General features: G+C 43.6%; 1 protein-coding gene across 1 annotated transcript in view; it reads right to left on the reverse strand.

Annotated features, from left to right (window-relative positions):
• Positions 1 to 24,789, reverse strand: part of TMTC2 (transmembrane O-mannosyltransferase targeting cadherins 2) — a 289,642-nt gene that overhangs the window by 18,631 nt on the left and 246,222 nt on the right. Inside the window, exon 11 of the mRNA XM_044280547.1 lies at positions 21,740 to 21,803. Within this exon, the coding sequence (XP_044136482.1) occupies positions 21,740 to 21,803 (64 nt within the window). The remainder of the gene's footprint in view (positions 1 to 21,739; positions 21,804 to 24,789) is intronic.

Consider the following 24,789-nt stretch of genomic DNA (forward strand, 5'->3'; position numbering starts at 1 on the left):
TACCTGAGGTAGGCAATAAGATATTGCAAACAAGGTCGTTCCTGAGGAGGCTCATAGATAAGAGCATATATAACTGGCTGAAGTGCAGCACGAAAGGTATGTGTGCCCCAGTTTAGTCACCCAGGATGCCGGGCTAACCACCCAGAGGATACCTAAAAAAATATATTGTATGTACCTCAACATACACTCAGGGCTAAACATACATTGCAGATAATAAAGAGACATTGTCTGCTACTTACATGGTGTGGTCAGTGGTGTGGAATAATGGGTCTGAGGTGGTGATCCTCAGTTTAGCCCTCCCTTTTAAGCTCCCCACTGCCCATACACAGGTGGATAGCTAATTAATTAAGGTGTGGCCAAAGGAGTGGGGCGTGCCAGGGGGAGGCGTGCTCATTAGTGAGATTGTGTAGATAGTCGGCGGGCGCAAGATGGAGGTGCCCCATGCTATCCTAAGTTGTTTGTAATCGGCCAGCATGTGTGCTTGGCCCGCACGCCGGTATGCGTGTCAGCGTGGACCGCATACCGGAAGTGATGTACATGTAGTCACCATCAAACCGGAAGTGCGGTGTGTGCGTGTCAGCTTGACACGCATACTACCGCTGATGCCTGCCAGATGATGATGCGCCAGAAACGAGGCTGTCCTGGTATATGGAGACAGTAGGCTAAACATGTATGAATGGTCAAACAGTACACATACATGATTGGGGATGATCTGTGGTATGGTTGGGCCAGGCCACAAAGGTTGCAGGTGATGGGCAGAAATAGGGGACATGTATAGGGTGGGGCATGAGGAATTCCGTGCCAGAAAAAATGCACACAGAGCTGTTACTGTACATGTATATAACTACTGAAGTACAAAGAGATATATACACAGAGCTCCCTTAAGGATAACAGGGAAGCCCCATACAGGGTATGTCACTGTAAATAGACATCCCATTAAATGTAACGTTCGGGTACTTTACGTACCCAGGCTATATGCCAGGGAATTAGAGATATTACTGAGGTCAGAATTGCAGGGGGGATGACCACCTGATAAGGGAGACCCCGCTAACAAGGCCAGAGCAGCGAAGCAAGGGGAAGTTCATGACAGAATGGAGGTCACCATTCATGTCATAGGGCAAAAAGAGAGAATGAGCAGTTATAGAAAGCAAGAAAAAGTCAAGCGCTCGTTGAGTCCTCGGGGTGATTGGGAGCGAAATCTGTAAATCCACTCGCTCTCCTTCTGTAGGATACGTCTGTCCAAATCACCGCCTCTTGGAGAGGGGGATATCAGTTCGAGGACCGTGAAGCGAAGGCAAGAGGGATCACCACCATGACAGTCATTTACATGAGTAGCCACGGGTGTGGGCTCTTTTTTGATGACGTCATTTACGTGTTCTAGGATTCTTCTCCTGAACTCACGTATCGTCTTGCCAACGTAATCCATAGGGCATGGGCACTGGCAGAGGTAAACCAGCCCACTGGATAGGCAATTGACAAAGTCCCGGACCTGGAACGTTTGACCAGTGACCGAACAGGTGACTGACTTGGTGGTTCGAACATACTGGCAAGCCTTGCACCGACCGCATTTGAATATACCGATGAGTTTCCGGTTAAGCCAAGAGCCAGCCTTCTGAGGTGGTGAAAAATGGCTGTGAACCAGACGGTCCCTAAGGCTCCTACCTCGTCTATAAGAGACCGATGGATATTTGCTTATGATATCTGAAATATCAGCATCCATTTGTAGGATCGGCCAGTATTTCTGTAGGATTTCTCTGGTTTCACGGTTGGCGGCATCGAAATTGGCAATGATACGTGCCGGTTGAGGATCATCAGAGGTACGTCTTCTAGGTACCAGGAGTTCAGTCCGTGGTCTAGTGGATGCTTTCTGAAAAGCCTCCCGAAGAATACCCTTCGGATACCCCCTTGCCAAAAATCTTCCTTGAAGCTTCCCGGCCTCCTGAAAAAAGGAGGAGTCATTAGAGCAGTTTCTCCTCACTCTTAAGTATTGCCCCTTGGGTATACCTCGTCTGAGAGGGGCGGGGTGATAGCTGCTCCAATGGAGAAGGGAGTTGGTGGCCGTGCTCTTACGATAGATATTGGTTGAAAGGCTGTCACCCACCTTAGTGACCCTTACATCTAGGAAGGTAATGGATTCATAATCCCATTCACATGTGAATTTAAGACCCACAGTATTACCGTTTAGGTCCGTGACAAACCGTTTGAAGCTGAGGGGATCACCCTTCCAGACTATAAACACATCATCTATAAATCTGGTCCAAAATTGGATGTAGTCAGCCCACCAGACGATGTGGTCCGGGAAAACATGCGTGTCCTCCCACCAGCCCAGGAAGAGGTTGGCGTATGACGGAGCACAGGGACTGCCCATCGCCGTCCCCCTGAGCTGGTGGTAAAACCGTGCATTGAACAGAAAGTAATTGTGGTTAAGAGTGAACGTCAAGAGTTCACGGATGAAAGCATTATGCAAAGAACAGTGGGTCCCTCTGGTTTTGAGATAGTGATCCACAGCCCTTAACCCATGCTCATGTGGTATAGAGCTATACAGAGCCTCGACGTCTATACTGCCGAGGATGCATGCTGGATCCAAATTCAAGGTATTAATTTTATTGAGGAAGTCCATCGTGTCCCTCGTGTATGCGGGGAGGGACACGACGAACTCCCTCAGAATCTGGTCCAGATAAATGCCACTATTTTGTGTCAGGCAGTTGACACCTGACACAATAGGACGTCCTTTTAAAGGGGAGGTACCCTTGTGTACTTTGGGTAGGCCATAGAATGTAGCGACCAAGGGTTTCACTGGTAGTAAAAATGTGTATTCAGTGGTGCTAATGACCTTTTTCTGTAGACCCGTGTTCAAGATGTTTTTGAGTTTACCCAAGTAAAGAGCAGTAGGATTGTTCTGCAGTACCTCATACCCCTCCCTGTCTTTAAGGAGGTCCAGGCACATATTTTTATATAATAGGGAGTCAAGGATGACAAGATTGCCACCCTTGTCTGATGGCTTAATCACGATCGTGCTATCCCTCTCCAGTGACCTAAGTGCCTCCATCTCTGACACTGAGAGATTGAAGGACCTGGGTCTCACATGTCCCAGCTGGTCAAGATCTCGTGTGACCAGCTGGAGGAAGATGTCAATATGTTCTGAACTCAATGGAGGCGGCATTCTACTGCTTTTGGGCCGTAGCTTGGTGAACGGGCCTGTGCCCGGGATGCTATTGTGCTCACTGTTGAGATCCACAAGGTCCTGCAGACCCTCATAGTCAGTCTCTTCCAAGCCCAATCTTCGGCACGTGTCCCTGTTGGAGTTCTTAAAGAACTTGTGCCATTTTAGCCTTCTGCAGAAGAGATGGAGGTCCTTGGTCCAGGCAAAGGTACTGAAGTCCGTGGTGGGTACGAATGACAGTCCCCGCCCGAGGACCCCCATCTCTTCAGCACGAAGTGTACGGGCAGAGAGATTAATGATTTGGAGGTCATCTGCAGGCTCTTTACACAACGATTTTTTCGAAGTGAATAAGGGATCCCTCCTTTCTCCAAAAAAGAGGAAGAGGATGAGGAAGAGGCACAGGCAGCGAGAGCTGGCGGCTGCTGGGATGGAATGTTTTGAGAGGGGCCAGGGGGAGGGGGCGGCTGGTATTCGGGGGGAGGGTGTTGATGCCCATGACCCCGATAGCTTCCGCCCCTGCCTCGATAGCTGCCTTGTCCTGACCATCGCCGACCACCCTGTCGTCTGGGGTCGGAACGACCGCGATTTGAGGGTGCGTATCGTGGTTTAGGTCGAGAATCAGTGTCGGAAGTGTCCACGTCCGAAGATGAGAATTCAGATTCAGACGGCTGATTCTGTGTAGCAGTATATGCCCGATTTTCTCTAAAGTCGCCTAAATCTCGCACAAATTGTTTGTGCTTACGTTCCTTTATGAGTGATTGGAACCTCACAACAGCTGATTGTAAGGATGCCTCCCTTCTGGAAAAGTCTGGGTCTTCCTTCAGTTTAAGAGCCGTATCTATTTGTTCCTTCAATTTCTTGGAGGTGTTTTCAAATAATACTCTCTCTTCGTCCAATAGTAGCTTCATAAGGGACAAAGAATTCTGAGTCAGGGTCTCTTCCCATTTAATCAAGAATCCTGGTGAGGAGATCCTGTCAGCAGGCCGTATACGGATACGGAGTCCCCGTGGGACAATTTTTTGCTCAAGATAGCTCTCAAGTGACTTTATCTCCCACCAGGATTTGATATTATCTTTATAATAGGTGTATAGATCACTAAACACCTGTTTGCTTGATGCTGACTGGTCCAGTGTGGGGACGCCCCTATCCGAAAAGACATCCCGTGCTTCATTCAGCAGATCATCAGTAAAGATAGTTCCCGTAAGGAATGTAGCCATAGCAAAAACAAAAATGTAAAAGTCCAGCAATACAGATAGCGAGCTTATACTAAGACGGGGTATCAATGTGTATCAACAGTTAGTCCAGCAAGAGTACCCTGTTTATTCATTAAGTAACTAAATTTAATAGGTAATTTCAGAATTTACATATACACAGACAAAACAGTTCTATGCAAATGATCCATGTAGAGGCCAGAATATGAATACCTAAGATACAGGTATACACGGCGGGAGGCCGGGGAAGATTATCCCTAGCACTGATTCCCTGATCTGGTCCTCTGCCCAGGGACGTCTCCTGATGGTGGGGGCGCCCTGTCCCCGTACCTAAACTCCAACTCCTAACTATCCCTGGTGAGGTGAGTGGTGGAGTGGGACGATATACGTGGTGTCTAACATGGAAAACAAGCACAGATAGAAAGGATTAGTTACAAAGGTGTCCACTGTATACTGCCCTCGTGGCGTAACCAGGAGGTACAGGGCACACCTAGAAGATAAAATATACAAACAAAACGCACAATTAGGTATAGGTATATTAAGATAAGTATAGATGACCTACAAACCCCGACGCGTTTCACCCATACGGAGGGTTCATCAGGGGGTTACGTGTAGTAGGTATGCAAAGATAACGGGACCATTGCCAATGGTTATGGCCGCCCCAGTTCAGTGATGCGTGTGTGCATATATAACAGGAATAAACAATCCTTTATGACACTGCAGACCCACAGTAATGAAACGATTGCCAAATGGCAGTTTACATACGTTTTTGGCAGCGTGGTGAGTGAACTCGACTGCCAACATGCACACTGAGAAAATAAGTAGACAAATAGGACCCAGGTTAGTTCAGGTAGGATAACAAACGATACATGCCCATAACGCTGAGTATTGAATGTAAATAGATACCTGAGGTAGGCAATAAGATATTGCAAACAAGGTCGTTCCTGAGGAGGCTCATAGATAAGAGCATATATAACTGGCTGAAGTGCAGCACGAAAGGTATGCGTGCCCCAGTTTAGTCACCCAGGATGCCGGGCTAACCACCCAGAGGATACCTAAAAAAATATATTGTATGTACCTCAACATACACTCAGGGCTAAACATACATTGCAGATAATAAAGAGACATTGTCTGCTACTTACATGGTGTGGTCAGTGGTGTGGAATAATGGGTCTGAGGTGGTGATCCTCAGTTTAGCCCTCCCTTTTAAGCTCCCCACTGCCCATACACAGGTGGATAGCTAATTAATTAAGGTGTGGCCAAAGGAGTGGGGCGTGCCAGGGGGAGGAGTGCTCATTAGTGAGATTGTGTAGATAGTCGGCGGGCGCAAGATGGAGGTGCCCCATGCTATCCTAAGTTGTTTGTAATCGGCCAGCATGTGTGCTTGGCCCGCACGCCGGTATGCGTGTCAGCGTGGACCGCATACCGGAAGTGACGTACATGTAGTCACCATCAAACCGGAAGTGCGGTGTGTGCGTGTCAGCTTGACACGCATACTACCGCTGATGACTACCAGATGATAATGCGCCGGAAACGAGGCTGTCCTGGTGTATGGAGACAGTAGGCTGAACATGTATAAATGGAGGTGCCCCATGCTATCCTATGTTGTTAGTAATCGGCCAGCATGTGTGCTGTGGCCCGCACGCCGGTATGCGTGTCAGCGTGGACCGCATACCGGAAGTGACGTACATGTAGTCACCATCAAACCGGAAGTGCGGTGTGTGCGTGTCAGCTTGACACGCATACTACCGCTGATGCCTGCCAGATGATGATGCGCCAGAAACGAGGCTGTCCTGGTATATGGAGACAGTAGGCTAAACATGTATGAATGGTCAAACAGTACACATACATGATTGGGGATGATCTGTGGTACGGTTGGGCCAGGCCACAAAGGTTGCAGGTGATGGGCAGAAATAGGGGACATGTATAGGGTGGGGCATGAGGAATTCCGTGCCAGAAAAAATGCACACAGAGCTGTTACTGTACATGTATATAACTACTGAAGTACAAAGAGATATATACACAGAGCTCCCTTAAGGATAACAGGGAAGCCCCATACAGGGTATGTCACTGTAAATAGACATCCCATTAAATGTAACGTTCGGGTACTTTACGTACCCAGGCTATATGCCAGGGAATTAGAGATATTACTGAGGTCAGAATTGCAGGGGGGATGACCACCTGATAAGGGAGACCCCGCTAACAAGGCCAGAGCAGCGAAGCAAGGGGAAGTTCATGACAGAATGGAGGTCACCATTCATGTCATAGGGCAAAAAGAGAGAATGAGCAGTTATAGAAAGCAAGAAAAAGTCAAGCGCTCGTTGAGTCCTCGGGGTGATTGGGAGCGAAATCTGTAAATCCACTCGCTCTCCTTCTGTAGGATACGTCTGTCCAAATCACCGCCTCTTGGAGAGGGGGATATCAGTTCGAGGACCGTGAAGCGAAGGCAAGAGGGATCACCACCATGACAGTCATTTACATGAGTAGCCACGGGTGTGGGCTCTTTTTTGATGACGTCATTTACGTGTTCTAGGATTCTTCTCCTGAACTCACGTATCGTCTTGCCAACGTAATCCATAGGGCATGGGCACTGGCAGAGGTAAACCAGCCCACTGGATAGGCAATTGACAAAGTCCCGGACCTGGAACGTTTGACCAGTGACCGAACAGGTGACTGACTTGGTGGTTCGAACATACTGGCAAGCCTTGCACCGACTGCATTTGAATATACCGATGGGTTTCCGGTTAAGCCAAGAGCCAGCCTTCTGAGGTGGTGAAAAATGGCTGTGAACCAGACGGTCCCTAAGGCTCCTACCTCGTCTATAAGAGACCGATGGATATTTGCTTATGATATCTGAAATATCAGCATCCATTTGTAGGATCGGCCAGTATTTCTGTAGGATTTCTCTGGTTTCACGGTTGGCGGCATCGAAATTGGCAATGATACGTGCCGGTTGAGGATCATCAGAGGTACGTCTTCTAGGTACCAGGAGTTCAGTCCGTGGTCTAGTGGATGCTTTCTGAAAAGCCTCCCGTGGTCTAGTGCTGCACTTCAGCCAGTTATATATGCTCTTATCTATGAGCCTCCTCAGGAACGACCTTGTTTGCAATATCTTATTGCCTACCTCAGGTATCTATTTACATTCAATACTCAGCGTTATGGGCATCTATCGTTTGTTATCCTACCTGAACTAACCTGGGTCCTATTTGTCTACTTATTTTCTCAGTGTGCATGTTGGCAGTCGAGTTCACTCACCACGCTGCCAAAAACGTATGTAAACTGCCATTTGGCAATCGTTTCATTACTGTGGGTCTGCAGTGTCATAAAGGATTGTTTATTCCTGTTATATATGCACACACGCATCACTGAACTGGGGCGGCCATAACCATTGGCAATGGTCCCGTTATCTTTGCATACCTACTACACGTAACCCCCTGATGAACCCTCCGTATGGGTGAAACGCGTCGGGGTTTGTAGGTCATCTATACTTATCTTAATATACCTATACCTAATTGTGCGTTTTGTTTGTATATTTTATCTTCTAGGTGTGCCCTGTACCTCCTGGTTACGCCACGAGGGCAGTATACAGTGGACACCTTTGTAACTAATCCTTTCTATCTGTGCTTGTTTTCCATGTTAGACACCACGTATATCGTCCCACTCCACCACTCACCTCACCAGGGATAGTTAGGAGTTGGAGTTTAGGTACGGGGACAGGGCGCCCCCACCATCAGGAGACGTCCCTGGGCAGAGGACCAGATCAGGGAATCAGTGCTAGGGATAATCTTCCCCGGCCTCCCGCCGTGTATACCTGTATCTTAGGTATTCATATTCTGGCCTCTACATGGATCATTTGCATAGAACTGTTTTGTCTGTGTATATGTAAATTCTGAAATTACCTATTAAATTTAGTTACTTAATGAATAAACAGGGTACTCTTGCTGGACTAACTGTTGATACACATTGATACCCCGTCTTAGTATAAGCTCGCTATCTGTATTGCTGGACTTTTATATTAAATAGCCTTTTTTCAAACCACCAGGACTGCCCAAAGAGAAGCAAAAAAATTGGTGCTCACTGAAATAACCTATGCATTTTAGTAATAATGTAACTATGTTAATGCCCCTTTTTCTCGGCTGCTATGCTGATTTTTCATATTTTCAATTTTTCTTGCTGCTAAAGATATGCAACAAATGTCTGCCATTACATATGGAACATACTTTAAGAACAGTGTGATGTTGATGAAAATCATACATCAGAGAAAGCAAGCTGTGTTAAGACCGGGTCAGACAGGCCTTGCAGGTAGCACTATTTATTTTAGATTAGGACATGTGAGTGCCAACTATCTAAAGATGGTGGCTTGGGCCTTCTGGATTTTGGAAGCTTTTGTTTCATATGCTTTAGGCGAGACTTCAAAGACTCATCCTATTGTGACTTCATAGCCAGATGTGGGAGAACATTAAAAGTGATTTCGGTCAAAGATTATCTATTCACAGTTTTCCATCAGGAGCTCGAGGCATATGTTGGTTGGGGAGTAACTTGACGGGCACATCTGTGCTTGTAATTCTGGAATTCTGTTCTGCCACAGGAACAGAATACTGGAATTAACTTATACAGCATATGAAAGACACCGCCGGCCACTCCACGGATCCCACTCACTTTAATGTGGCCCACTAGCATGCATACCAGCATTCTGCCAGAGGACCCCATTATAGTGAATGGGATCCATCGGACGGAGGAGGTGTCCAGCATATGTCAGATACAGCAAGTCCAGTATTCTCTCCCTATGCTGGAACAGAATACCAGAATTGTGAATGTAGCTGTAGAGGGAAGTGGTATAATTGTGCATATATGTATATATATATATATATATATATAGGCGTTGAATGGTCAAGTAGAGGGAAGTGTATTAAATATTCCCTAGATTTAATTCCCTATCAACTCTTATCAACAGTTCATCCCCCATGTTTAGCAAAATACTTGTGCTGATAGCCTGTAGGATAACAGCTGATCAGTGCCTCTTTTGTTCAGGCCCTAAACAGTAGGATGGGCCCGTTTGCTGGTCACCTCAGGACAAAGAGATTGCAGACTCTTTGGCACCATTTGTCAGGGCGCTTTCTAACCAGAGACATCATAAACCTGTTTCCACACCTCTGCCCCATGGCCAAACTCCATCCCCCTACTATATAGTCCAGCATTTGGGACTAGGGGGGAGGGCTCTTGGGATTTGGGCATAAAGAGAGGCACATGGTAGAGTGAACGTCAGTGTCACTGTCCTGCAGGTCCTTTACCCCTGCCAACCCCTTCTGCCCATATCCTTAACCCATGCATTTCCTGCCCTGCAGAGCATTAACCCCTTCAATCCCTGCACCCCAGTTCTCCTGCATTCCCTGTGTGCAGCTCCAGCATTCCCTTGCTAACCCCTACAGCAGTAACCCCTTCATTGCTGCTGCCCTGTACCCCTGCTGCAGTAACTCCCAGCAGCAGATTAACCCCTTTATTACACTAACCTGTTACCCATGGCTATATCCCTGGCCTGCAAGTATTAACCCTTGCAGTGCCACCATTTGTGTTTTACCCCTTGTACACCGTAGGGACAGTGAGTAGCCAGGTGGGAGGGTTGCTGATATACGTATGTGTGTAAGTAAATGTAATTTATACATAGTGTCTGCGTTGGAATTGGGAATTGAATTGTGTAGTGTAGTTAGGTTTGTATATTGTTATTGTGTGTATTATAGTGCTAGTACTGTACTGTGGTGTGTGCGTCTATATGTATATATATATTTATAACCATTGATCTATAAATATATATATAGATATAGCCTATAATTGGACTGTATACTAGTATTTTGTAATAAATATTTCCCCTCTCGCCTATGACAGCACCCTTGGATAGTGTCCGCCCCCTCCTCAGGACAGGAAACAGGAAACACAACTACTTTAAAGGAGGTACCAACCTCCCTCACGCCAGTTCTGTTTCCTGTCCTAAGGGACAGAGTTTGGATTCACAACCACGCCAAGGAGAGCTGCGGGCGCCCCATGTGAGTACTTATGAGGAGGGCCTACCCGGCGGCATAAGTCTTCTCAGGAAGCCGCTGCAGAGCCTGGACCTCTGACTCTTCCCCCCACTCCGGTCCCTTCTCAGTCGGGAGGTTTTACAGATCTCCCGGACAAGAGGACCTCTGTCGCCATGTCCACATGTTCGGCTGCCTGCATCTGTCGTCACTTCCGGTTCCGGGTGCTGGCGCCGACGTCACTTCCAGTTTCGGCAGCAGGAGGAAGCACAATGCGTGGGGGAGGAGGTGCGCGCCCGGCAGAGTTTAAGTTCAGCCAGCTCACGCTGCTAGCTGGAGAAGAAGCTAGCAGTATCTGTCTCCATTTTCTGCTGACTAGAGAGTGAGATCATGGAACAGACGCAGCGCGCAGAACCCACTGAGACCACCAATGAATCTTCGGTACCGTGGTGGGGTAAGAGGGGTGAATACCCCAAAATCTCTATAGCTTAAGTTTCTTATAAGGCTATTTTTATATTTAGGTTTCCAAGGAGAGTAGAAGGGTTTCCAGATCTAAAGACAAAGGGTGTGCTATTTGTAAGAAAAAGTTACCCTCAGGCTAGGGAAAACCTATTTGTCAACGGATTTGAGGAAGAGGGAGAGACTTTTTCAGGCCGAAAATATTAGCTCCTTACTCAGAGTAGTGAGAGCCACCATGGGTTTGGATGATTGTAAAGAGCAACAGTCTGTTAGAGACTCCATGTTTGAAGGTCGGGACCCTAGAAAAATTAAGGGTTTTGATGTCCATGAAAATATTGCAGCTGTTATCAAAAAACAGTGGAGTAGACCAGATATAAAAAAAATGTATTCCCTCTGCCTTAAAACGTAAATACCCGTTTGATGAGGATGTTTCGGCCAATTGGGACAGAGCCCCAAAATTGGATGCCCCAGTTGCCAAAATTTCCAGAAAAGCAGCCCTTCTCTTTGAGGACTCTGGTTCCCTGAAAGATCCCATGGATAGAAAGGCTGAGATTTATTTGAAAATAAGCTGGGAGGCTACGGCGGGTGCCTTTAGACCTGCCATTGCGGCCACCTCTATTGCAAGATCCCTGAAGCTATGGATGAAAGAATTAGAAGATCATATTAAGGAGGGAACCCCTAGAGATGAGTTGCTTTCCTCGTTTCCAACCATATTTAATGCCATTGATTTCCTTGCGGATGCTTCTGTTGACTCTTTAAAATTCTATGCTAGGGCTTCCGTCCTTTCTAATTCGGCCTGTAGAGCCATTTGGTTAAAGGACTGGAAGGGTGACTCATCCTCCAAAGCAAAATTATGCGCAATACCTTGTCAGGGAGAGTTCTTATTTGGGCCTGTCTTGGATGACCTGCTGGAGAAGGCTTCAGACAAGAAGAAGGGTTTCCCGTCAACTAACCAGCAGTCTCATTTCGTCCTCAGTCAAATAGAAATAGTTATAGGAGGCGAGATGTATCCCGGCAGATTTCAAGTAATACTAGAAAATCCAAGGGTTATCTTTTTTCTGGTGCAGAGGCCTCAAAAAAAGCAGCAACAATGACGCCAGAGGCCCGGTAGGAGGTCTGCTTTCTCTCTTCACAGAACATATCACAAAATTCACAAAATATCAAACAGCCCTTGGATAATCTCCATCCTATTGGAGGGCTACAAAATAAACTTTCTAAGAATGCCGCCAGAAAGTTTTGTTATAACAGACTATCGATCCAGTCCCTAAAAACAAGTCGCCTTGTTTTCAGAAGTATCTTCCCTATTAGAAAAGAAGGGTCTGTTAGAAGTCCCAATGCAGGAAAGAGCAAAGGGGTTTTACTCAACACTCTTTTTTGTAAAAAAGCCAAATGGCACCTACCGTACAATAATAAACTTAAAACTTCTGAACAAGTATCTAGTATATGAGAAATTTTGTATGGAAACAATCAGATCGGTGATATTAAATCTGTTTCCAGACGGGTTTATGGCATCCCTGGATCTCATACATCCCGATCATCAGAGATAATTAAGAGTAGCGGTTCAGTTGCAGGAAAATCCTTCATGTACAATTTCGGGCTCTTCCCTTCGGGTTATCTCAAGCCCCCAGAATATTCACAAAGATTGTGGCAGAAATGATGGCCCATCTGAGAGAGAGAGATCTGGTCGTTATCCCATATCTAGATGACTTTCTCCTTCTCTCTCAGACGTCAAATCAGCTATAACAGCAGATTTCATGGTTCAGGGAGGTATTAGAGAGGTTAGGTTGGGACCTGAACATAGAGAAGTCCAGCCTAGTGCCGAGTCAATTGTGTACCTTTTTGGGGATGTCCCTAGACTCCAGAACGCAGATGTGTTTTCTTCCCCTTCACAAAGCTTACCTCATCAGATCCCGTGTTCAGTGGCTTTCCTCTCGCCAGTCAGTGTCTCTGAGGGAGGCCATGTCAGTCTTAGGTCTCATGACTACGGCTATTCCCGGAGTGGAGTGGGCTCAATTCCACTCGAGACCTCTCCAACAACAAATTCTGGAAATGTGGGACAAAAATTCTCTGTCCCTAGACTCTTTTATCACCCCAGACGCTCTCCTCGCTGGAGTGGTGGATCAACCTGTTAAACTTTCAGGGAGGTGTTCCATGGCAGAGACAAAATGTCTTATTCCTGACCACAGACGCAAGCCCTGACCACAGCAGACTTCCTAAGCCGCCATCAGATTCGCCAGGGAGAATGGTCTTTAAATCAGGAGATATTCAACAAGATAGTTGCATTATGGGGTCTCCCAATCATGGATCTCTTTGCCACCAGAGACAATAGAAGGGTAAAGAAATTCTCTCTTTTTCCAGAAGAGCGTCCGTCTGCTGTGAATGCCCTAGCTCAATCTTGGAGAGAGGGACTTCTTTACACTTTCCCCCCATTGAAGTTACTGCCGAGAGTACTGAGGAAGATAAGAGAGGACAATGTGTCGGTGATCATGATAGCTCCCTTTTGGCCAAGGAAGGTTTAGTTTTCTTGGCTACGCAGCATGTCAGTATCTTCCCCTTGGGTCCTACCAGTCTTCCCAGGACTTCTGACTCAGGGTCCCATCCTTCATCCAGAGGTGGAGAATCTGCATTTGACTGCCTGGCTGTTGAAAGGCAGAATTTGAGGAAGAAGGGGCTATCAGAGGAGGTAGTAAATACTCTTTTAGCAAGCCGTAAGACAGTCACGTCCAAAATCTACTTACGAGTTTGGAAAGCCTTCTGTACATTTGGAAATAGACCAATGTATTTGAAGCTTCTGACTTACCTTAGTTTTAGAATTTCTACAAGAAGTAGAGTTTCTAAAAGTACACATTTCAGCCTTGAGTGCTCTGTTTGAGTTCAGGCTGGCTGAGCATCCCTGGATAAAAAGATTTATTACGGCGATCTCTAAATTAGCCCCAGTACAAAAGGTTAGAGTTCATCTATGGGATCTAAATCTAGTTCTGTCCGCCCTTACGTCAGCACCCTTTGAGCCCATTAAAGAGATCTCCATAAAGGTCTTAACATTGAAGTTAGCCTTTTTACTAGCCATTACATCAGCTAGGAGAGTAAGTGAAATCTCAGCCTTCTCTACGGAAAAGCCATATTTAAACATTTTGGAAGATCGGGTGATTATTTCACCGGATCCTTCCTTCCTTCTTAAGGTGTCGTCTTCTTCTCATCGCTCTCAGGATATCATCTTGCCTTCCTTTTGTGCCTCTCCAAAAAATAAAAAAGAATCAGAATTCCATTGTTTAGATGTCAGGAGATGTTTATTACAGTACTTGGAAATCATCCAGTCTTGGAGATCTTCCTCTAAGCTCCTCATTTCTTTTCAAGGCAAGAAAAAAGGTTCGGCTGCTTCCTCACAAACTATAGCCAGATGGATAAGACAGGCTATTCTGTTAGCTTATTCCTCCAAGGGGGTTCCCCCGCCGACGGGATTTGGTGCCCACTCGACCAGAGCGGTCTCTACGTCCTGGCCAGAGAGAGCCTCTGCCTCCATTGACCAAATTTGTAGCTCTGCCACCTGGAGTTCTTCTCACACGTTTTTCAGGCATTACAGGCTTCAGTTACCTTCGCAAGAGGGTCTAGTATTTGGACGTAAAGTCCTTCAGGCAGTTGTCCCTCCCTAATCTGATCTCGCTTATAGATCCAAGGGTGCTGTCATAGGCAAGGGGGGACATATGTAATTACACTTACCGGTAATCTTTTTTCCTTGAGCCTATGACAGCACCTGTTTAATTCCCTTCCCAAAAAATAAAAATATGATAGATATATATAGGTTTCTTATTGGTATGAGATGTTTGTTTCCTTAGTTCTTGAAATAGTACTGGCGTGAGGGAGGTTGGTACCTCCTTTAAAGTAGTTGTGTTTCCTGCTTCCTGTCCTCAGGAGGGGGCGGACGCTATACAAGGGTGCTGTCATAGGCTCAAGGAAAAAAAGATTACCGCTAAGTGTAATCACATAATTCTTTATTCATAACATACAGTGTATAGTGTTTTTAGTGACCGCCATAGTATAGTAGTAAGTCGCACGTAGCGTAGTCAGCAGACATAGGCTATTTTAAGGCTACCCTACGTACCATAATACAGGCTGTTGTAAAGTATAATGGGGACCGCGGACATTTGGCCACACTCCAGCAAATATGCCGAGAACGGGCCAGACTAAATCCTCCGTGCACAGGCATTCAGGCAGCTTCCGACAATGCCGGATTCAGAGAGGTCAGGCAGACTGTTAAATGCTGAAACAGCCTGCCGCAGCTCTCAAACGCTAGTGTGAAACTAGCCTTACAGTGAAACTGTGACACATATAATTTCCCAGTGAATATCTTGCTCTGTTATTATGCTTCCAAACATAAAGAGGTGATTCAGATACTATGTATTGTAGGTAATGCGTTATACATGGCAATTTATTAAAATATATTGTATTACGATGGAAATGAAATAGTCTTGCGCCATAACCCAGATGTGTGCCACAAGCAATCTTAATAAATTCCTTCACAATTTAGCCTGCACTGCTTTACTATATTGTACTCTGTGAGTCTCTCAAGAGCCAAAATGCTCAATTGTGGTAAATAAATTATCCCCGGGCTGCAAAATGCTGCTATAAACATATTCAGAAACACTTTCGAGCAGAGGTCATCATTAATGTCCTTCAGGAGTATTAAATATAGTCCTGCGTATACAAAGCAACAGATAAAAGCTCCACAGGGAATGGTGAACTGCTCATTTCATCCACAGTGGTATTCCTGCAAATGCTGAAAAATATCTGCTAGAACAGTTGAGGCTTCAATTTAAGAATCTAATGCTGCAAATAATTTTTTTTTTTTAATGGAAACAAATATTCCAAGGTTAATTTGTACTCCATTGTAAATTGGATCCAATAAAATAATCCATGCTTTTCCAGGGTAAGATATCATGAGAGTGATATGCAAAACTAACTTTTATGTTACTTGAATCCCTTGGGCTGCAGAGGATGTTTCGTTTTGGAATTTCCATTTTTCACTCCCTGCTCATTTTTCAGTCCTAACTTTTCTATTTTTCCATTCGCTTACGGGACACGTTTTACTTTCTAATGGCATTTAAAGCATAAATCCTCTAGTAAATATATAATAATTGTGTATAGGAAAAAAGGTCCAACCCTCAAATATATAACAAATCCTTAGAAGAAAGACCTTGGCTGATTACATTTAAAACATAACTTTTACTGATGATAATTAAAAAGATAAACCCACATAGTGCTTAAATAAACAGTGAAAAAATAGAACAAAAGGCATTAAAAATACAGGTAGACAGTAGCCGGTAATAAATGGAATAGTCTTACCAGTTCTATGAGGATATACTCAGGTAAGTTTCTACCTTTCAACCATCCTGGATAGTCAGATGACAGGGTCCATATAAATGCTGTAATTCTTACGGGGACATAAAACTACATAGCCCTTAAGTTGATGCCCTAAATGTTGGTTGGGATAGGGGCTGAGCCGTCCCTAACTAGCAAAAATACGGAGCACCCGCCCCGATAGGGATGACCCCGTCTAGAACAGTGTTTCCCAACCAGTGTGCCTCCAGCTGTTGCAAAACTACAACTCCCAGCATGCCCGCACAGCCAAAGGCTGTCCAGGCATGCTGGGAGTTGTAGTTTTGCAACAGCTGGAGGCACACTGGTTGGGAAACACTGGTCTAGAACCTTTCCCTTGTAGGGGCCTAGTCCCTAAGCATATCCTCTTATGTCCCAACATGACATGTTTCGTCCCTTCCCGGGACTCAGCAGGGGATAAGTATACAGATGGAGGGTAAACGGTTTGAAGATCAGAGGCGTCCAAACGAGTAGACCATTCCTAAAATAACAGGCATAGAGGACGACAGTGTATGGGCTAAGGGAAATGTCACCGTAAGCCCGCGTCTCACCGCCGTAAATAGAGGAGGGGAGTGTATGTTTGCTAGGTAGGGACGGCTCAGCCTCTATCCCAACCAACCTTTAGGGCATCAACTTAAGGGCTATGTAGTTTTATGTCCCCGTAAGAATTGACAGTTGAAAGGTAGAAACTTACCTGAGTATATCCTCATAGAGCTGGTAAGACTATTCCATTTATTACCGGCTACTGTCTACCTGTATTTTTTATATACCTTTTGTTTTATTTTTTCACGTTAATTTAAGCACTATATGGGTTTATCTTTTTAATTATCATCAGTAAAAGTTATGTTTTAAATCTAATCAGCCAAGGTCTTTCTTCTAAGGATTTGCTAACTAATGGCATTTTATTTGATATGATATAGTAAGAAAAAAAAATCAGAATGGGGTGGAACTGGAAAAAAAATGAAATTATGCCGAATTTTCTTTTTATGGCGTTCCCTATGTGGTAAAACTGACTAGTTACATTAATTCTCTGGGACAGTATGATTACGATAACAACAATTTTTCATATTCTGACCCCCATAACTTTTGCATAGTTAGGTCTAAGGAGCTATGTGAGGGGTCATTTTTTGCAGGGCGATCTGTAACCTTTACTGATAACATTTTGGAGTGTGTTTGACTTTTTGATCATTTTTTTAATTAAATATTCTAGTGAAGCAATGAAAAAAGGGAGAATCGGACAATTTGATTTTTTTTCCGGTTACGCTGTTCGCCAAATAGGATAATATTTGGGGCGTTTTCTGACGGTCAATGTCTATGATGTTTATTTTAATTTTGGGAAAATGGGAGTATTCACAATTTAAATTTTTTAATATTTGTAAAGACTATTTTTTACTCCCAGCGCAAGAGTGCAGCGCACCCACATTTTCACCACTCAGATGCCGTGGTCAGATTTAACCACGGCATCTAAGGGGCTACATGTCTGCGATCGGCCATATTGCTGACATTACCCCCGGGTGTCTTCTGCATAAAACAGCTGAAACCCAGTGGCTATGGGGACTACTGCGAGTGAGAGCGAGCGCCATATTTAAAGTGTGCACCGAATGGAGAGGTTCTGCCCACAGTGCACTGAAAACCTTATTTGCGTAACAATATAAAGAAGCATTTCAAGGTTTCTGGTAGACTGTGGGTGGGAGTTCGCCTGTCACGACCATGGTTATGGCCGTGACTCCTGAACCGCAGGCAGTTGCCTGCAGTTTGGGTTTGTTGTCAATCACAGGTGAGGACTGAAGTATGTTGCCTCACCTGTGGTTGCCGCTGGCAACATAAGGTATGTGGCAGTGAGCAGCTGCAGCTGGTTGCTAGGCTTCTCGCTGTCATTGCATGCGATTGCACCTGGCAACCTGTCTATGTAGGTGTGCCTTGTGTTTGTTTGTTGTGCACAAGGTTTTTGTATGGGTGCACCTCTCCTTTAAGTGCCTATCTTCCCTTGTCTGGTATTAGAAGGGTTAATTCCCTTCCTAGTGTGTGTCTGTGTGGGTGTGAGCTATTTAGCCTCAGTTGAGACCCGATGTCTGAGGGGTACTTCAGGCATGTTGCTGGAGTCATCCTCCTGGTCTTTCACCATTTGCCAGTGAGGGCCACCCTTGTGGTCATAAATGTTATTCATGATGTTTAGTTGATGTTGTTTTCCTTTTCATGTTCAATGCACCTATGGATATGGGTTCCTGTGTGTTTGTGTGTGTGCTGTGTCCATTTATGCTTGGGTGTGGACACTAGCTTGTTGAGCACGGGATCCAGTCAGTGTGTCTGTGGCAGGTAGATGTGGAAGTGCTTTTCATCCTCCTGACATATCCATAGGCTGTTCATGTTTATATCCCCTTGCAGCTTGGCCAGTTTAGACTCCTGTTTCTCCGTGTCTAGGAGGAACAGGTTGTCTACCCAGCTCCTAGCTCAGGGATCTGCGGAGGGTCAGTAGGGATTCGAGGTTCCTGAGTATGAGCCCTCCTACCATCAAGGTCGGCTCATACAGCTAGGAGTCAGGGTCAGATTAGGGATGCACTAGGAGGTGACCTGCTCCCTAATTCTGTCGTCCTGGCCGAGCAGCCACTAACATCTTCTGGCATCGCACGGCTGAGGGTTTCCTCCATCCTCAGCCGTGACATCGCCATTCCATTCACCTGGCTTCCCCTCAGTTATCGCTACCAGCTTTGATATCTCAAGGACTATTAATCAAACAAAAGCAGGAGGTGGTATGGTGGAGCAACAGTCCAACAAACAGAAAGGCCTGCCTACGTAGTGTATGAACAGGGCCACTTAAGGTCACAGATAGGTATATAGCAAAACATCTAGTAATTTAAATCAAAATAACTAGAAAGTCTGCAAACTCTCTCTTGTAATTAAAACAATAATACAGTCATGTTATCGTACTGGCATAAAAAATACATCCATAAAATATGCATATTGACACAGCAGCGCTCAAGAATAGAAACTGGAGCAGTTTTACCACCTCAGTCAATACAAGACAGTATTTGGGAGTCCAGTAGTAGATAGGAGGGGTCACTGTGAAGGTCTCAGTTGTGGGTCACAGCAGGACAGGGTATATGTCCCTTCTCTCGCCCTACTTGGCCTAGCCTGAACCATCAGGTCCAGTTACGCGGAGCACTCGTCCCAACAGGGGAAACCCGTCTGGACTATCCCTCATTGAAGAAAATCACAGAAATAAGATAATAATGCACTTAGTAAAGTAGATGCAAGCACTATATATGGACAAAGTCCTCACTCTGATATGATAATATCTGAGACACTTAGTCAATATATTTTGATCAAAACACATCTAAGCCCGCCTACCAAGCGCCAAGGTGGTCTCAGGTCAGGCGGGTCCTACGCTAAACCTACCTAAGCCGTTGGGCTTCTATGTTCAGGAGCGCAGACTCCGCACATATGGTGTGCTGCTCCTAGTCACCTCCATGTGCATTAAGCAACCAATGGGAGGAGGGGCAAGCACACCTATATGTACCAACTAATCAAGGCTCTCTATTGGATAGGAAGGGCAAAAGTGCAGAGGAATGCTACTCCCGCTTGGTAGGCGGGCTTAGATGTGTTTTGATCAAAATATATTGACTAAGTATCTCAGATATTATCATATCAGAGTGAGGACTTTGTCCATATATAGTGCTTGCATCTACTTTACTAAGTGCATTATTATCTTATAAGTAATGTTCCTATGCATTTCAAAAGGGCTCTGTCTCCAATTTCCTCAGGGGACTCCAAATGAGGTGCGCTGCTGGTTCCTGCATATGGCTGAAGTCGCGTGTGGCAGACTTCTGCCCAAGTAGCACAGAAAACCATATTTGCATTAAAATACAAAAAAGTGTTTCTAAGGTTTAGCGGGCTGGAATTGCACAAGAAAGGTATGGATATAGTATAGGCAACTAACCTGCATGGGGTTATATATTTATTCTGGAACTGATTTGGGGATTTTTTTTTATCCCATCTGCAGTTAACCCCTTAACAGTTTTGACCTTCATGTTTTGTTGTTTGGGTTTAGTTTTTATGGTATTCACCATGCAGTATAAATAACATGTTACCTACAACCGCAGAGATATCTACATTTTTATTCTAATGCAAATGAGCACTGAGGGGGCCAGACTGGGTCCTTGAAGCACTGCTTTTGTAATGTCCTTGTGCCCTGCACACTTTCCTCTCCCCTTGATTGACAGGGATAGACATTAAGCATGGTAAGGGCAGAAGCAGCAGATGCAATCATGCTTCTCATATCTGTGACACTCCGCTCTGGCTCAAACTTTGTCTTTACATTGAAAAACAGATCCTGAACTAGATATTTTGTAGTGTTATGTATGAGTATCAGTAAAGAAGTAAAAATCGTCCTTAAGCTGTCATAGCATGATATCATATGCACTACTTACCTAGCAAGTATAGCTTTACCTGCATTAGGCCATTTTGCTATATATATATATATATATATAAGATTTTAATTTCTATAAACTTTTATTATGAGTTTATGGTGGAAAAATAAAGTGAATCTCTTTTGAGATTCAAACCTGAGCCCCTTTATAAGAAAGGCTGAAGAGTTAACTTTATAACTCTTATTGGTTTTCTATCCTTAGAAAGCTATTACTGGTTTCTTCAAAGGCATAATATTAAATAAATAGTATATTACTGAAATGAAGGGGAAAACATTACCCCATTTTTATTCCCACTGTTTACTAATCACCATAATGTCTTCACTATATTGTACAGGTTATTGTGATTATAGGAATACCAAATACTGTTCTGTGATAATTCATAGTATGTTACAAAAAACATTTAATGTAATGACTTATTTTTTTCAGTAACATTAACTTTGCAGAAACATACGTTTTAAAAGAAAAAAAAGCTGGAAAATAAAAGTTCAATTTTCCTGCCATAACTCTTGATAAATATTTTATTTCACAGGACACAAATGAAACTGAACCCATGAACCTTCTGTATAGAAGGCAGCAGCCTTACCTACTATTCCATAGAAGAGCTGTGTAAAGGAGATTGAATTTTCAGCTACTAAACAGTATATTTATTTTACGGTAAAAGTTACATGTTCCTGCAATGATAATTTTAATACAAAAAATCTGAAAAATCGTTACAATTAATATGTACTGACCTGATGGTGTTCCTGCTTGTGTGAATTTAGATGCATGCATGCATATACTTAGTATACATAGTATATCAGTGTAATATTAAGATGTTAAGCCATGTCAATCAAGGGGAAGGGGAAGTGTGCAGAGCACAGGAATGTTACAAAAGCAGTTACTCAAACTTGCTCATTTGCATATGAAAAACGCTGATATCGCTGCAGTTGTTTATCATACAGACAAAAGAAAGGTTTATCATTTTAATCAATCCTACCATGCTGCATGCCTGGTTTAACAGGGCTGATCATGTTGACAGTGGCGCTCTAAGGTGATACCAAATTTATATATATTTTTTTTAAAGAATTAAGAAAAAAAAGCATATTCACGTACATTAGGTCGCAGTCCGGCTGCCATTTTGTAGTAAGTTTCTGCTGCTTCATTTAGACTGGCTTGCCTGAAAAAAAGGACAAATTCAATTATATTTATGAATCATTAATCAGAGGTGTACGGGATTTAAAAATAACAACACACTGTAGTAACTGAGATTCTATACTAATGACACATATAAAGGAGATACATTATATTGAAGTGCCCTGTGTGTTCTTTAAGAGCATAGTGTATAAATGACTAGATTAATATCCTCCCAGACAGGATTTGGTTATCGATTCACAGTATTCAGTTTTCATATTTACATCTTTCATTCGCGGAAAAGATTAATTCAACTATCGGAACTGCTGAGTAATCTGCTCATTACCGGTCAGCGTCCAGACATCAGTAAGATCTCTACCAATCTATCACTTTCCGTACAATTATAAAGGCAAGGTCACATGGAATACACAAAGGCATACTTATAGTAAGAGACATTCACCAATTAAAAGCTCATATATTTCTACGCTATTGTTTAGCAGTATATTGGGAAAGTGACATTGCTACTGGAACTACGCTATTACTGAAACCCAAGAGACTTTGTGTGAAGTTGCCTTCCAAGAATTTCACACAGGCATTCAAGTACATCTTTATTGTAATTTTTAAAGTGGCTGTCTCATCAATACATCTTTTTTTTTTAAATAAACTAGCTCGGTGATCACTTGAATAACATAGGTCTGGCTTCTCTAACCCCTGCTGATCACTGGCCATTGCAGGGGAAATATAGAATTACATGACAACTATTCAAATGAATGGCCAACCATGGAATACATGGTCCACCATGAAAGCAGTGATTGTACAGGAGCTTTCCATTTTGGCTCAACCTCTACAAAGTCTATATGCCCTAATAAAAACTCCTGGAAAGTTATGTTGTAAGTTAAAGATTTATTTCAGATGTGGAACTAAGGTTTCCTTTACATCTGCTCTTCTATATGGACCATGACATTTGCCGCAAACTCTATGCATTTCTACACATTTCTCTGAGCTTAACTGAGCAAGGAAAGGAGATAATGTGCTGCACAGTACAGTATTTCAGTCATTACAAAAATGATGGGTCATATTTGGTAATGACCGAGGTGGTGCGGACAGGCCATCAGCCCCATCGAGATGGTTCCTAGTGGTTCGCTGCCCAATGGGCTGCCTGAGCCCCACACACAACTGATGGCTGGGTACATAATGATCTGACACTTGCACTGCTGGGCAAAAGGCAGTGTATAGCTCACTCGTAAAGCTTATGAGTTAGTAGACGCAGGAGGTCGCGAAGCAATACCATCACTGTGACTACTTGCGCTGGTATGTAGCCGTCTCAGGTTAGAAGAAACTTGTGGCCTGCATCTCGGGAGATGGTGTGTACTGCGAGAGGTTATTTTTTATTTTTTTTATTGCTATAGGGGTCATTACTGGGGCACTATAGGATGCATTACTGGAATCACTATAGTGTGCATTACCAGGGATTCAATATTCAGGTCATTATTGCATACTTTTCATAATGGGATACAATAACAGGCATTACCGGAGGAATTTTTTTAATACTGGAGGCACTGGAGGAATTTTAATACTTGGATACTATAAGGAAATTATTACTGTGGGCACAATAGAGGGAACGTTATTATTGCTGGAGGCACTTTAGGGGAGTGTATTCATATTGGGGTACTATGGGCCATTTTTATCATTTGGGGGAATTTATGGGTAAAATTGCTGCAGCATTTTAGGGGGCGTCCTGGTTTCAATTGTGGTTATCTAAAACCAACAGCATTAAAATAATGTGGCTAGAAAGGCCCTTGGGTCCCCTTAGGCACCAGCACCCATCTGTGAATGCTACCTCTGCATCTCCTATAGCTATGCCCCCAGTAAGGTCTATGCAGGAAACACTGCCAACAGGTATTGTGAAATGTTTCAGAGCTTTTAATATTATCATCATTACGGTACTTTCTCACAGCCTAGAAACAAAGCTCAATTTACTTTAATCTACTCATAAATAAAAGAATAGGAAATCAAATATACTTTCCGTGGCAATGCCTTAACACATTTTAGTTTGGCTCCTTCGTCTGTTTTCTATTTTAAAGACTGATTGGTTTGCAAGCTGCTATGTAGCATATTGTTATTTACAGCAAGTATTAAATAATTCTCCTGCTCCGCTATAGAATATAAAATATTACAGCCGAGGAAATCATTATTCACCCAGAGATGGTTAATGGATTAATTTTCTACTGCCCAGATAACAAAGCAGCAGGATGAAATATGAAGTCCACTTTTTTCTTTATTTTTTATGATTTTTTTTTTCCATTAGTTTCTGCCTCCAAGATCAAACTACTAAGGAATTCATGTCCGTATAAAAAAAATGCTAATATAATTTCCACTGCTACAAGCGTTACTTGTGTCTCGTTTGCAGTCTGCTTACAGAAATATGATCCTCCATGCAATGCACAAAACGGATGATGGTTATTACATTCTCTACTATTCAAGTAGAAAGTAGGAATTAAAACACTGACGGAATATTTCTCCACAGTCATATGTTCAGAAGGAGTATTTAGTCATACCTCCAGAAAAAGCTAAATCACTAAAACATACATGAAGTACAGTCCTCTAGAGAGTCTCACTGGTTTAAAGTGAATAACTGATAAGGGATTTTCCCTCCACATGAATAATGCTTTATCTATTTCACAAACATAGTTAATGCTCCTAAGATGATACATTGCTAGAATCTCCAGTTCTGTCTCCGTCGTTTACAAGGATATTGTTCTTCTGTGGGGATTCTTCTTGTACTCCAGAAAATAAATTTTAAGATTCCATTGAAACACATATTTAGTTTCACTCAGTATATTGACTGATCTGTTCATAATTCAAAAGGTAAATGGATATGTCACAGATAAAAAAAAGAAATAGAAAAACGAACCATCTGTGGAGATAAAACATGTAGGAGTTTCAAAGTCTAATTTGCCTAGGAGTATTTGTAAAAGGTAAAAACATTAAAAAAAAGATTGCATATAAAACTTAGAATAAAATCCAAATTT

The sequence above is a fragment of the Bufo gargarizans genome, chromosome 2 (genome assembly GCF_014858855.1).
Source record: "Bufo gargarizans isolate SCDJY-AF-19 chromosome 2, ASM1485885v1, whole genome shotgun sequence".
Lineage (NCBI taxonomy): Eukaryota > Metazoa > Chordata > Amphibia > Anura > Bufonidae > Bufo > Bufo gargarizans.